This window comes from Eschscholzia californica, unplaced genomic scaffold (assembly GCF_041429995.1).
Source record: "Eschscholzia californica isolate CP2 unplaced genomic scaffold, dmEscCali1.0.p SCAF_4, whole genome shotgun sequence".
Lineage (NCBI taxonomy): Eukaryota > Viridiplantae > Streptophyta > Magnoliopsida > Ranunculales > Papaveraceae > Eschscholzia > Eschscholzia californica.
In genome coordinates, this window is record NW_028238461.1 from 33,148,270 (window position 1) to 33,161,266 (window position 12,997).

Genomic DNA, 12,997 nt, shown 5'->3' on the forward strand with positions numbered 1-12,997 from the left:
AAGGTTTCTTTTTTTTCTTCTTCTCTCTTTTTTCTCTTTGTTTTTAGTTATTTTTTTCCTCATTCATCTGTGTTTAGGGTTCTTTGTTTTTTATCATCATGACGAAAAAATTTCTTTTAGGATGTTTTCTTAGGAGTTCTATTCGTAATTAATTTATCATTATATTTTAGTTTATTGGTTTTAATGTTTTAGCAAATCTTTGATTTCACCCAAAAAAAAAGCAAGTCTTTGTTTATTTTGCTTAGAATTGGTTTTTTCATTTGCTTGATTTGATTCAACATAATCTTAAACTTCCACTTGAAAGTCTTTTTAAGTTATTTGATGAATCAACCCAAATTAAAACCTTATCAATTTTATACCCAAAGAACCCTAATTTAACTTATGTTTTTGATAGATACTCACGCTGTCATCTTAGTAACTTATAGCAGAACGTTTCTTAACTTTTGTTTTGTGTTCTCGTTCTCTTTTTTGGTCAATCCTCTCTCACTACACTTTTGTTCTTGTGTAGATTATCCACCAAATGATTTAATGAAGGAAATGGACAAGAAAGTAATTGATCTAAAACCAAGGTATGCGTTGTTTTCTGACTTTTAGTTTTTCTTTCTATAATATACTATGGTTGTTCCGGCTATTTAGAAAATCAAGTTGGCTAAACAATTTTCGAACAAAACAAAATTAGGAAAAATCATTTGATAGGAAAGAAGATTTAATTGAAGTATAAAGTTGTTTTGATTCAATGGAGATTTTCGGAATAACGTCATAATAATGGGAATGTTGCATTTACAGAATATCACCTTATTTTAATACATTAAAATGGATTAGATTCTAAGAGTTAAAAGATGAATAAAAGTACATCGATCTATCAAAACTATATGTGGAAAACATAGTTCCTTACAGTGGTGGCCAGAAAGTTTTGTCTCCGGGGGTACTTTACCGACCAATTGATAAACATATCTCTACGATGAGTTTTCATCATACGAAAAAGTGCAATTACAATGAAGAATAGTTTTAAATATGTATTTTCTAAATATAACTGAATTTGTCTCCCATTTGGTTGACTAGCAATCTTTTTAGTAAAAATATACATTTTGTCAGAAAACGAGTAGGGTTAATGCTGAGAGCAAGTAAATCTAAAGATAAACGTTATTTTTTTCTCTTAATAATTTTTACAAGATGAGTCATCATTGGTAAATATGTTGTTTAACTTCTCTTGAAAAAATAAATAATAATGAACGCCTTTGATTAATCTTTCTTTTTTCAATATGCCCTTGTAAGAACTCTATTGTAGACTGTCGTATTTTTTCAACTGTTTATCCAATGAACAAGAAATTTTGCAGTGTTTTAGAAAATCGTCTCCTCTAGAATCTTGCAAAAAAAAAAATTCTTCAGATGTTGAACTAAAAACATGTTGGGACTAATTTTTAAACAAATAGACACTTTTCTGTATGATAAGGGTTAAAGCGTGTTAAAGGCGCCTCCTTAAGATCAATAAAAGTATATCTTTCGAAATTATGGGAACCATGGTTCTTCCTATCTAAAACATATATTACCTTTCCCGCCATCAAAGACCTCCAAATTATATGATGCTTTTCCATATGAAGGAGGACAAAAAGAAGTAGAAGAAGAAACTTACATCAGAAGAACACGAAGAGGAAGTAGAAAAATAGGAAGAAATGAAAAACAACTTCAATAGAGAGTAAAATATTATTTCATTATTTAGAAAAATATCTAAAATTCTAAATTTCATTTATAAAGCTTTCACAGAATTAGTCTATCACTTTTTGTGCCGCATAGGATTTTCATTTTTAAAACTTGGTGACTCTATTTAAAGTTAGAGAAAAAGAGATATCATAAATACTTTAAGGGAAACTTCGGTATATGTCAAAGATTTTTATATACGAAAATAAAATTAGGATCTTATTAACTCATGTTAGAAAGTGATAAAATAGACTTCAAAGGTTATGCACTCATTGGATATAAGGTAGTATATTCTAAAAAAGAACTCCGTACAAGCGAATACCCTTTGACTCATCATTGAATTCGTGGAAGAGCCACATGCACATTTGATGAGAAATTCTCCAACGTAAAAGATTCGTTACTTTTTTGGCAAAATAAAACAATTATTTGGGAATTAGTTCCTTAAGATCACTTACAATTTGGTTAGATTGTTGGTTAAATATCATATAAGAATAATTTGTATGACAGTTTATTCATATATTTGACCTTGCAGTGTTTTTGTTGGTTATATGAATTTAATTTCTCACAAAGAGAAAATGTCTGCTATCACTATATTTGAGCTTGATGAGGCTCGTCATCATGAAGTTATCTGAAATATAAGGTCAGAGGTCCGATTCCAAACCGTGTATTATTCTCAAAGGTCCATTCTAGAGGTAAAGAACTACGTTTAGGATTGAAGTTCTTATTTGTTTCATCCAATGTTAATAGTATTAAGCATTGTATTGGTCCCGGGTTTCAGGATTTAGAGAATACTTGCTTTTTAAACTCGATTCTGCAATGTGTTACCCATACGGTCCCATCATTGCAAAAGCTTTGTGCATCGAATCATCCACATCCATGCACAAGTAAGATCTTTCAACTTTCTTTATTTTAGGTATTAATTTTTCTTCTGGTTCGTTTTGTTTTGGTTATCTAGTTGTTTGTGAATCTTGAGTTTAAATTTTAGGCGGAGTTGAAGGATTTTGTGCAGTTTATGCTCTGAATAAGCTTGTTCGGGAAATGTTTGTTTCGCCTCATGGAAATATTTTTCATTTCGAATCTAAGCAGTATCCTCTATTTAATAGTTCTTCTGGTTTAGTTTTTAATTTGATAAATGATTAATCAATTTAGTTAAATCTAACACTAGATTTGAATTGACTCGTTTGAACATATTTTCTATCCATTTGTGCTAGGCATATAATGAATCTAGACTAAGAGTATTGTCTTAAGTAACCTGATGTGTGCTCCTGACGAAAACAAGTTTTATTTTAGATAAGTTAGACTTTCAGATAAGTCCGATTCAAAGGAATTAAACGCAAACAATAAGAAAACAAAAACTACGTACAATATTTTACGAGTGAGAACAATTATATACCTCTTTCGAGGTGTTCTTTCTAGGTTGTGCCCTGATTGTGTTGACCTAAAACGAATTTGTTTTCCAAGCTAACTTGCTCTTGAAGAACACTGAGTTCGAATTCATTTTGGGTTATACTTTAAGGCCCAAGTTGTTGTTAACTCATCAGTACTTTAGTCCTTTATTTGGAGAACAGGAAGAATGACCCAAAATTTAACGTTGTAAATGTATATTTTGGTTTTTTCCAATACTACCCTTATACGTTTTAAATGTTTCTCTGTCTTATTGATTTCTCAACCCACTTCACTTTACCCTGTTTCTCTCCTCTCAAGCTCAACAGACCATCCAAATTCTTATTAGCTTTTACTCTTTTTAGTATTGTAAAGTTAACATTTTATATTCTGATTATTTTCAGCACTTTGTACTATATTTTGTAGTTCTTAACTTAGATAATTTTAGATATCTCTTCTTCTTTCGAGAATAATCAACAGGAAGATGCACATGAGTTCCTTCATTGTTTGCTTTGAAAGCTTAAGAATTATTTTTCTGATTTCACGACAGAAGAAGAAAGTATCGTAAATCCACTCTTTGGGGGTTGTCTTAAAAGAAAGGTATTTAGATAATATTTTCCCGTTCTTTTCTCTATTTCATATTTATTTTAAATTTGTTTACTCAAATTCTGGAAAAAAAAACTTGATTATGCGCTAATGGGGCATAGAGAAAAGTCTCAGGGGCATAAAGATTTAGTAGGGGAGATATTTATTTTATAGGCCAAATATTTACTTGATCGAACTTTGCCTCTTAATCTTCATCTTCTCATCACATTCACCAGCACAACTTCTGTCTTCCACCACCATTTTCGCCCACCACCTTGAATCAACAACTACCTAGTAAGTGAAGCTACCAAAACCTTGATCGACACTTAACAGAGCCCTGATTTCCATATATCAACAAAAAACATGATAGAAAAAAGAGTGAAGTGGGTACCCGGAGGATATTTTTCACTTCCAAAGAAAGGAAACAATTTTTCTAGCCCCAAAGAGGCATAAGATTACTACCCCTTTACAACAGAAGCCACTTATAACCCTTGGTCTTATTAATAGGGTTTGTATTAACCCCGTGAAAGTGATTATTATCATAGAAAGAAGACCCAGAAGTCATTCTTCCATAATCCTAGACCCCGAAAGAATCCAAGAGAGATAGATAAAAAGAGAATTAAGCCTGAAAGAGAGAGATAGAGCTAGATAGTGAGAGAGTGAGATGAAGATTATGAGGAAAAAAAATTGGACTCAAAATGAATATGGCCAAGTCAAATCTAGTATATATATATGTGTGTGCGTGTGGGTGTGTGTGAGTTTATACAAGAAAATGAAATTTGTAATGAAACTCGAAGGTTGGTCTAGATTCCCTAGATTATATAAAACGATACAAGAAGGATCCCAAAATTATTCAAGAATTAATGGTAATGAACGTTTCGATTATATATATGAGTTTAAAGAAGAATAGGCTGAAAAATCTTATTTTAGCACGACGTTCATAACATCAAGGTAATATCGGTTTCTAAGTGAGGTTCTTATATGTAACTAATAAAATTAGACTAACGTGAATAAGGTCGACTATGAACCATTTATGAACAGGTTGTTTTTATTTCTCTGATTATCTATTAAGTTAAATGAATTGGCTAGTTTGAGGCTTCAATAATTTTGAGTGGAATTTTTTGTAATTACGAATTTTACAATATGAAATTAAAATATAATTCAATCTTTTCGTTTTCCGTGGTTCTTTATACAGATCCAGTCAACTGCAATCAAATTCCTTGATTTGAGTTAACCATGCTAAAACTATAATACTTGGGGATCTTGTGTGACCTTAATACTGAAATTGGTGAAAGTGTGTGCAGAGAGATGAGAAAGGAAGAAGATAGATAGAGAGAAAGAAGATACAAAGTGTTTTGTCATTGTCAGGGGGCAGAGGATTTGATCTTCACTCCCCATCAAGTTTGATCTTCTGCATTTTCTACTCCTACTACCACCAACCGGAAGCAGCAAGGCCATATGGATATGTTAGGAGTAATTTGGGTATACAAAAAGAATATTTAACATTTCAGTTTTTTTGTGTATAGCAACACCCCTTTGTATTATCATACCACTTCGTGTACTTGTGCAAATTTTTTTTTTCTTGTATATGCCAATACCCCTTTGTATTATCATACCACTTCGTGTACTTGTGCAAATTTTTTCCAGGAGATAGCAAAAACTTGAAACGTAGCAAAAATATATCATTTTTCGTTATTTTAAGTTGATGAGGGGTCTTCCTAAATGTTTAAACAAAATACTTTAGGAAATTTATGACTAATAAGTTATCGGGTGTAAAAATGTAATTACTATGAAAAGTATTCCATTATATATTAATGCATACATAGTTTCAATTTTACGAAACAATTAGAAAATGTATTTTGATCTCAACTCAGATACTTACTAATATCAGTGCATTAATTTCAAATCACCATGATCTCTTCTCCCAGAATCAATTTCATGGCTAAACAGAGTCAATTTGTTTTGAAAATTTATCGAAATGCTTCAACCAGTTTCATTTTCAAATTGGAACAAGAATCATACTAATACAAACTCATGTTACAATCAAAATCATTGGAAAGAAAAACGTATTGACAAAACGTAACATAATTATAACTTTGATGACTAAAATTCGATTGTACAAAAGTAAAAGTTTATAAGTTGAGTTGGTAGAGACATTCGATATTTGTTGCTTCTTTTAAATATCATGGTTCTGCATAGTTACATTTATTATTCGCAACTTTAACATATTTCTATTTTCATAGACATATTTCTCGTTATAAAATTTTTCGTCTTTTAACAAGTTAAAATCAATTATTTTTGTTGACTTTATTAATTCAATATTTTTATGTTAAAAAGGGAAAGAATAGAAATACATTCTCGCCTACCCTTAAGACATATAATAGGAAAACCCTGTTTGCTTATAAATTTGTTGTGCACATTGTTCAACTTTCTTGACTTTTCTTTTATCCCATCATCATGACCATCAATGGTAACTTTTAGAATGGTCTTAGGTATGAAGCAAGCTCACTATAAATACATTGCTAGTTTTTTTTTCATAAATCTCATCATTTTTATTAGACCACTTATTCCCTTTGTTTTTACTTCTAACCCGACTTTAGCTTTACTAGCTTATAGATTCTTCATTAAAGGATCCAACAAAGCGGAGAAAGGACTTCATTTCTAACCAAGGTTTCTTTTCCTTCTCTCTGTTTTTTTTGAAAATCAGGTGGGAAAGTCGATATTTTTACGAAAACCGATATTCCTGTTTGGTTTGACTACAACAGTGTAAAAATCGATTTTTCATATGAAATTTTTTTTTGGAAAAAGTGAGGAATACTTTCCCCAACAACATAGAAAAACGACCTTCCTACAGTTGAACAGAAAAAACGCTCTCTCTCCTCCTTCATCATAAAACTCTCTCTAGATTCTTACCTTCTCCCTCTCTCTCGCTCTCTTTCTCTCAATCTCTGAAGAAATTCTAAAGATGCTCATCTTATTGCAGCTGGTGCCCCTTTTATGTATAAAAAGGGGGCCAACAGTAATATTGTGGGCGACTTTAGATGTTCTCCTTATATTTTTTCATGGCATACCAAACCCAAAAAATTGAATTTCTGTTAGAAAAACTTGGTTTTCTTCCTAATAAAAAATGGGTTTCATAGCGAATATTTTCACGTGTATCAAACAATATTTTCTACTATTCATTTATGTTTAGTTTTTCTTCGTTTCTAGTTTCTTATCTTCATGAAAAATTACTTTCTTTTAGGATGTTTTTATATTAATAATTCCTTGATCAATAAACTGATTCAATTTATGTTCAACTTCCATTTGAAAATCCTTAAAAAGCTATTTAGGAAATTTTAGTCAAAATTAAAACCTTATTGATTTATACCCAAAGCACCCTAACTTAGTCTTGTCTGACTAGTATTCTTTTCTTGTGTAGATTAGCCACCAAATGATTGAATGAAAGAAGTGGAACAACAAAGTAAGTAACCTAAGACCTTGTTATGCATTGTTTTCTAATTTTTCAAATTTTTTTTCTATATTACATAGCTCTTGTTTGCAGTGGCAGACTCAATATTTTTTTGTGGGGCCACTTTGGGAAGTTTTATAGACCCCCCATTTTTGTTAAAAGGTCTCTCCATGAACCCATTGACTTGGTAAATAGTCATTGACCTTGTTTGGTTAAAGGACCCCCGATGTAATGGGTTAAACAAAACCCACGTTAAGGGTGTATATCACCCACATCATCAATCTACATATCTCAACCCTATATCTCTCTAAAACTTAAATCCCTAAGCATTTCTCTTCCATTCTTCTTCCACCGGAAATGTCATCCATCACCGACGACCATTAGTAACAGGCTAAGTTCTTCGAACTTCTACAATATCCCCACATTGTTTCTGCACTCATCTCTAAAGTCACAAAGTAACTTCATTGTTGCAAACCACCATGGATGAAGCAACTTCTACAAATTTTGGAAAAATAGCAACAGATCCCCAAAAAATCAATTTCTGGACAAAATTCAGTCTCCCAAGAAGCATATGAAAATTTCCTAAACACATTTTTACATGTTTTATGATCTATTTGTTGGTTGTATGACTTTTTTAAGTCCTATATTCATTAGAAAGAAGAATGTCTCCACCATTGAAACTCAAGAACCATCTTCACCAAAAGTTACTTGTATGGGTCAAGTGCAAGTTATAAGATGCAACAAACAGAACCCAAACAAGAATGGAAGAACGAGCAGATGTAGTTGTACTAAAAAAAATGGTATAATTGGTTCCAAAAGTCTCTGTTCTGTAATTGTTTCTCAAAAAAAAAATATAATCTTGAATCTTCTAGTCCTGTTTCAAGTAGTTTGTTTTCATTTCTTAGATATGGGTTTCATTTTTGATGACGACCATCTACCTAATCGGCCTCTCGGCCAGACTAATAGTGGGTCTAACGGTCAGGTTACTACATTAGCGTAGTTTCCAGATTGTAGTATTTAGGGTTTCCATATTTAGAGTCCTAGCAATCAAGGAAAGTATCTTTAATAGTTATCTCATGTCCTTATTTGTGTCTATCTAGGAAAGTCTAATCTCTATAAAAGAGAAGTCCAGTCTGTCTTGTTAGGTATTGAATTGAATTATCAAATACAAAATCTCCTTGATTGCATCCTCTTCTTTAATTATTTCAGTTGTTCTTCGTTTATTCATCGTTTAATCGTTATTTTATCCGCTTTATTCCGTTAGTTTAGTTTATAAGAATGGTAGATTCCAGTACTTTTATGCTTCCGCAACAATCTACATCAATTTTGCTAGAGAAGAATTGAAATCCAAAAGAGAAGTAGAAGAAACTGAAGAAGAAAGAGAAGCAATCAAAGAAAAAGAGACAGAGGAAGAAAAAGAAGTAGACAAAGAAGATGAAGAGAGAGAAAGTAATGGGTTTGTTTTGTCTACACCACCAAATAATACTTTAATTCTAATGAGGTGCAGATCAGATCCATGTAGAAATTCCTCCATGTTAAATCGATTTTCAGATTTCCCTCAACAACTAACCAAGATTCAGAGCAAAAAAATAGAGCTCAAGTTGACAATGAAGAAGAGCAAGAAATTGAACTGAACTCCAGATTGAAACCAAAACCCATTTACTTAGATTATGGAGATCCAGAAACTGAGGAAAAAAGTGGATTTTACAGTGAAAACTGTAATAATGGATGCATCAATTATTCCAAAACTATTAAAATGAGAGAAGAAGTGAAGAAGGTAAGTGGAGGGATTTCTTTGACATTAACAAGATGTAAATCAGAAGCAACAAGACGAAAATCAATGAGGATTGATTCATTATCACTAGTCAGATACGTCTAACAGGAGAAAATCAGGTTCTGATTAAGAAAAAAAAACCCAGCTTAAAATTTTTTTTTTTTTGAAGAGGGTAAAATAGATTTCATTAATTGCAAAGGTTGAAACTACAAAGAGAAAACAAGAAAAAAAGAAATAGATTACATGCTAATAAGAGTATCCCAGCTTAAAACTAATTCTGAAAAGGTGGTGGAGGACTTCCATTCTTGGTTTGTAGACCAGTAAAAAAGGAGAGCTTTGATCGAAATTATAAGATTTTCTACCGATTTACATTTTTCTTCGAAGATCCTTGTGTTTCTCTCTTCCCATAAGCTCCAAATTATAGCATAAGGAACTCCATATCTCAAGAAATTTTTCCTATCAAGCGACTTTGGGAGAGTATTTGAGTCGACTAAGTCCTTGAAACGATTTGACGAATTTGAGAGCTTGATAAAAGATGGGGTAAGGGAGTTCCAAATCTGATTTGAGAAGGAACACGAAAAGAACAAATGATCAAGAGTCTCTTCTTCATGGTTACAAAGAGCACACCTATTTGGGAAGATGAAACCTCTTCGCTTAAGAGTATCAAGAGTAGGAAGAGCTTGGAGATACAAAGCCCATAGAACAAAAGAGATCTTCGGAGGAATGATGTTATTCCATATATTCTTACTCGGAAAGTCTCTCTGGATGTTGGCTTTGTTCTTGGTTGAGAAGAAATTTAAATGATGGTGATAAAAAGAGGAGACGGAAAACTCACAATTTTTGCTTGGAGTCCACGATCTGGTGGGAGAAGTTGAAGTATCCATAAGAGACGTACTAGAGAGTTTAAGCAGCAGGTCTGTTGCCTTCATTGCTTCTGCTGCGGAACAGGTTCTTGAAAGATTTAAATCCCAATTATGAGAAGAGAAGTTATCGTTTATCACTTCTTCGACAGAGGCATCTTTAGTCTTAGAGAATTTCCAAATACTTTTGAAATCATCTTTTAGCGGAGTTGATCCTGCCCAAGCATCCTCCCAAAATGAAGTTTTTGATCCTCTGTTAATAGTAACACATGAACCTGCTTTAACTGACTTAGAGAAGGCTTGAATTTGTTTCCATGGACCACCCACTTTATGCACACTCATCTCTTTTGGAAACCGCCACTTTTTGTTGCCCTTATATTTCTCCCTAATCATATTTTCCAAAGAGCGTCCGGCTCATTCCCGTACCTCCAAGTCCATTTGGCCAAAAGAGATAAGTTAGCTTCTTTTAATCTTCTTATTCCGAGGCCTCCATGGCAAAGAGGCTTTGTAATCTTGTGCCAAGAAACCCAATGAAGCTTCCTTTTAGAATTAGAATCACCCCATAAAAAATCTCTGAAGATTTTTTCGATCTTTTTCGCTACCTTGCCGGGAATTAAAAAGATAGAAAGCAAGTAAAGCGGCATAGCTGAAAGAATAGAGTTTATGAGGACGATTCTACCGCTTTTGGAAAGAAATCTCCGCTTCCAAGGAGCAAGCTTCTTCGCAATTCGTTCATTAATAGGATTCCAGAATGGTAAAGTCTTCGGGGACTGACCCAAAGGCATGCCAAGGTATGAAAGGGGCAAAGAACCAATCGAGAAGCCTAACTTATCCGCTGCCTGGAGAGTGATATGCTCTTCGATACCAATGCCAATCAGCTGACATTTGTGTTTATTGACTTTTAAACCAGTGTATTCTTCGAAAGAATTAAGAACACTGATAAGATGATCGAGTTGCTCCATGTTTGCCTACATAATAATAATGGTGTCATCTGCGAATTGTAGATGAGTATATTCTTTCCCTGTATTTGAAACTTTAAATCCTTGAATCTTCTTATCTAATGAAAGCTGAGTGCATAAGCTTTGCAAAAACCTCTCCAACAATGAGAAATAGAAAAGGTGATAAAGGGTCACCTTGGAGCAGCCCTCTAGAGTTTTTGAAGAAGCCTTCTGCCTTGCCATTTATCAAGATTGAAAAGTGAGGGGAAGAGGTCATATTCTTGATCCACCCACACCAACGCCATCCAAAGTTCATACCTTTCATGATCTGCAAAAGAGAATCCCAATTCACACTGTCGAAAGCTTTCTCAATGTCTAATTTATTGATGAATCCTTTTCCTCGGTTTCTAGCTTTCTCAATATCTAAACATGGAGCAGTCCGAGGCCCACAAACCAACCAAGCAATCTGAGGGCAATCGGACTCGCCTTAAGCCTAGGTTGTTCAAGTCCAATACGGACTAGATCCAGTCTAAATGCCATCGGACTTACCTAGTCCGTGGGAGCATGAAGGGTGAAGGTGTGTCTGAGGGAAAAGATGGGATAACTATAGATGGTCCTTACCTGTATCTCGTTTTTATTTTTAATTTCTTTATTTTTGGGTCATTTGAGAGTAACCTCAAGAAATTTTAATTTCCATATACTACTCGTAACTAGGTTACTATCACATAATTAAACAATTGATTTTCTGCTAGATGCCTAAATCAGCAAGAACCCTTGGTTTTTGAACATGGTTATTGATTTCAACGACTAAACCTAAAGAAACTCCCATAGATTTTCGCTATTCTCGTGGTGCCACAGCTTGTTATTATCTTACCAATGAAAATGAATAAATGGATAAGATGTAAGGAAAATAAGTGCTACTTGATCGAGGCGAATAAACTCATACGACTTAGATATTAACTTTTATTAGGATCTAAGTTTATGCAGTTCACGTTCAGACCATAATGCCCATTGATCGAGACGAATAAACTCATAGGACTTTCCTGTCAAATAACTGTTTTCTACTAAAACTTAAACACCCTTTTTCTGTCTGTTTTTATTTTATGCAGATCAAGGTGTGGGCTCACTATCCATAATGCTTCCATAACTTTGCCTTCTATCTTGTACAACTTCTCCTTCTATTTTTGGCTCAAATTGACTAAAGATTTTTTCAACTCGACCTGTTTGATAACCTTGTCATCCTCATAGGGTAGTCTGACATAACAAGTTAAAATAATATATCGTCAAATCCTAAAGGAAGGAACGTAGCCTCTAATAACATTTCGGTCGAGGTTGTTTTAATCTTTTAGGTACGCTTCCAACCTAAGCAACCTATACGGTGGTCTCTAGCGGCTTATATATCTCTCAACACTTATTGGGAAGTTTATAGGGCCCCTCCATTTTTGTTAAAATACCTCTCCATGAACCCATTGACTTGGTAGATAGTCATTGATCTTGTTTGGTTAAATGACCCTCCATGTAATGGGTTAAAAAAAACCCACATTAAGGGTGTATATCGCCCACATTATCAATCTACATATCTCAACCCCAAATCTCTCTAAAACTCAAACCCTAAACATTCCTCTTCTTCCACCGAAATTGTCATCCATCATCGGCGACCATTAATAACAGGTTAAGTTCACCGAAATTGTACAATATCCCACATTGTTTCTGCACTCATCTCTAAAGTCAAAAAGTATCTTCATTGTTGCAAACCACCATGGATGAACCGACTTCCAAAATTTTTGGAGAAATAGCAAAAGATCCTCAAAAATCAATTTCTGGACAAAATTCAGTCTCTCAAGAAGTATATGAAAATTTCCTAAACACAATTTTACATGTTTTATGATGTATTTATTGGTTGAATGATTTTTATTTTTTTTTGTGTTCAACATGAAGCTCAATTCGGTCTGGTTCCACCGAATAATGTGAACATGGTACGGTGAGACCATATCGAGTAGAATTTCTCTTAGTAAAAAATCCAATCGATGGGAAAACACCAGAACACTGTAGTGGATTCGTTATCTACGGTGGGCTCCAGCCGCAAATATTGTCAAATTCAGCCCGAGCCCACTGAAAATTGGTCCAGTAGTTACTGGTGCTACTTGACCAATTTTCGGTGAGCTCGGGCCCAATTATGCTCCAATTCTCGGTGGGCTAGGGCCGAATTATGCATTATTTACAGATTGGTGGGACCAGAAAGCTCACTTGGAGGTTTTCTTCCTCTCTTTATTTTCACCCAATTCTAGACAGAAGGCTTCCAAAGAAG

The 12,997-nt window shown here is 33.6% G+C and overlaps 1 protein-coding gene and 1 long non-coding RNA gene across 2 annotated transcripts; one reads left to right on the forward strand and one right to left on the reverse strand.

Moving 5' to 3' along the window:
• Positions 1-505: 505 nt before the first annotated feature.
• LOC147544201 (uncharacterized) lies at positions 506-5,159 on the forward strand. Its single transcript, XR_015224072.1, has 6 exons — positions 506-569; positions 2,231-2,390; positions 2,477-2,582; positions 2,684-2,783; positions 3,530-3,681; positions 4,862-5,159. It is a non-coding gene; the product is annotated as an uncharacterized LOC147544201 (long non-coding RNA).
• Positions 5,160-9,130: 3,971 nt separating this feature from the next.
• Positions 9,131-10,093, reverse strand: LOC147544202 (uncharacterized). Its single transcript, XM_086635650.1, has one exon. The coding sequence runs from the start codon at positions 10,091-10,093 to the stop codon at positions 9,131-9,133; it is 963 nt and encodes a 320-aa protein (XP_086491776.1).
• Positions 10,094-12,997: the final 2,904 nt, after the last annotated feature.

Bases quoted from the DNA above. Each gene is read 5' to 3' on its own strand.
- LOC147544202 (XM_086635650.1), bottom strand. From the start codon at position 10,093: ATGAGTGTGCATAAAGTGGGTGGTCCATGGAAACAAATTCAAGCCTTC.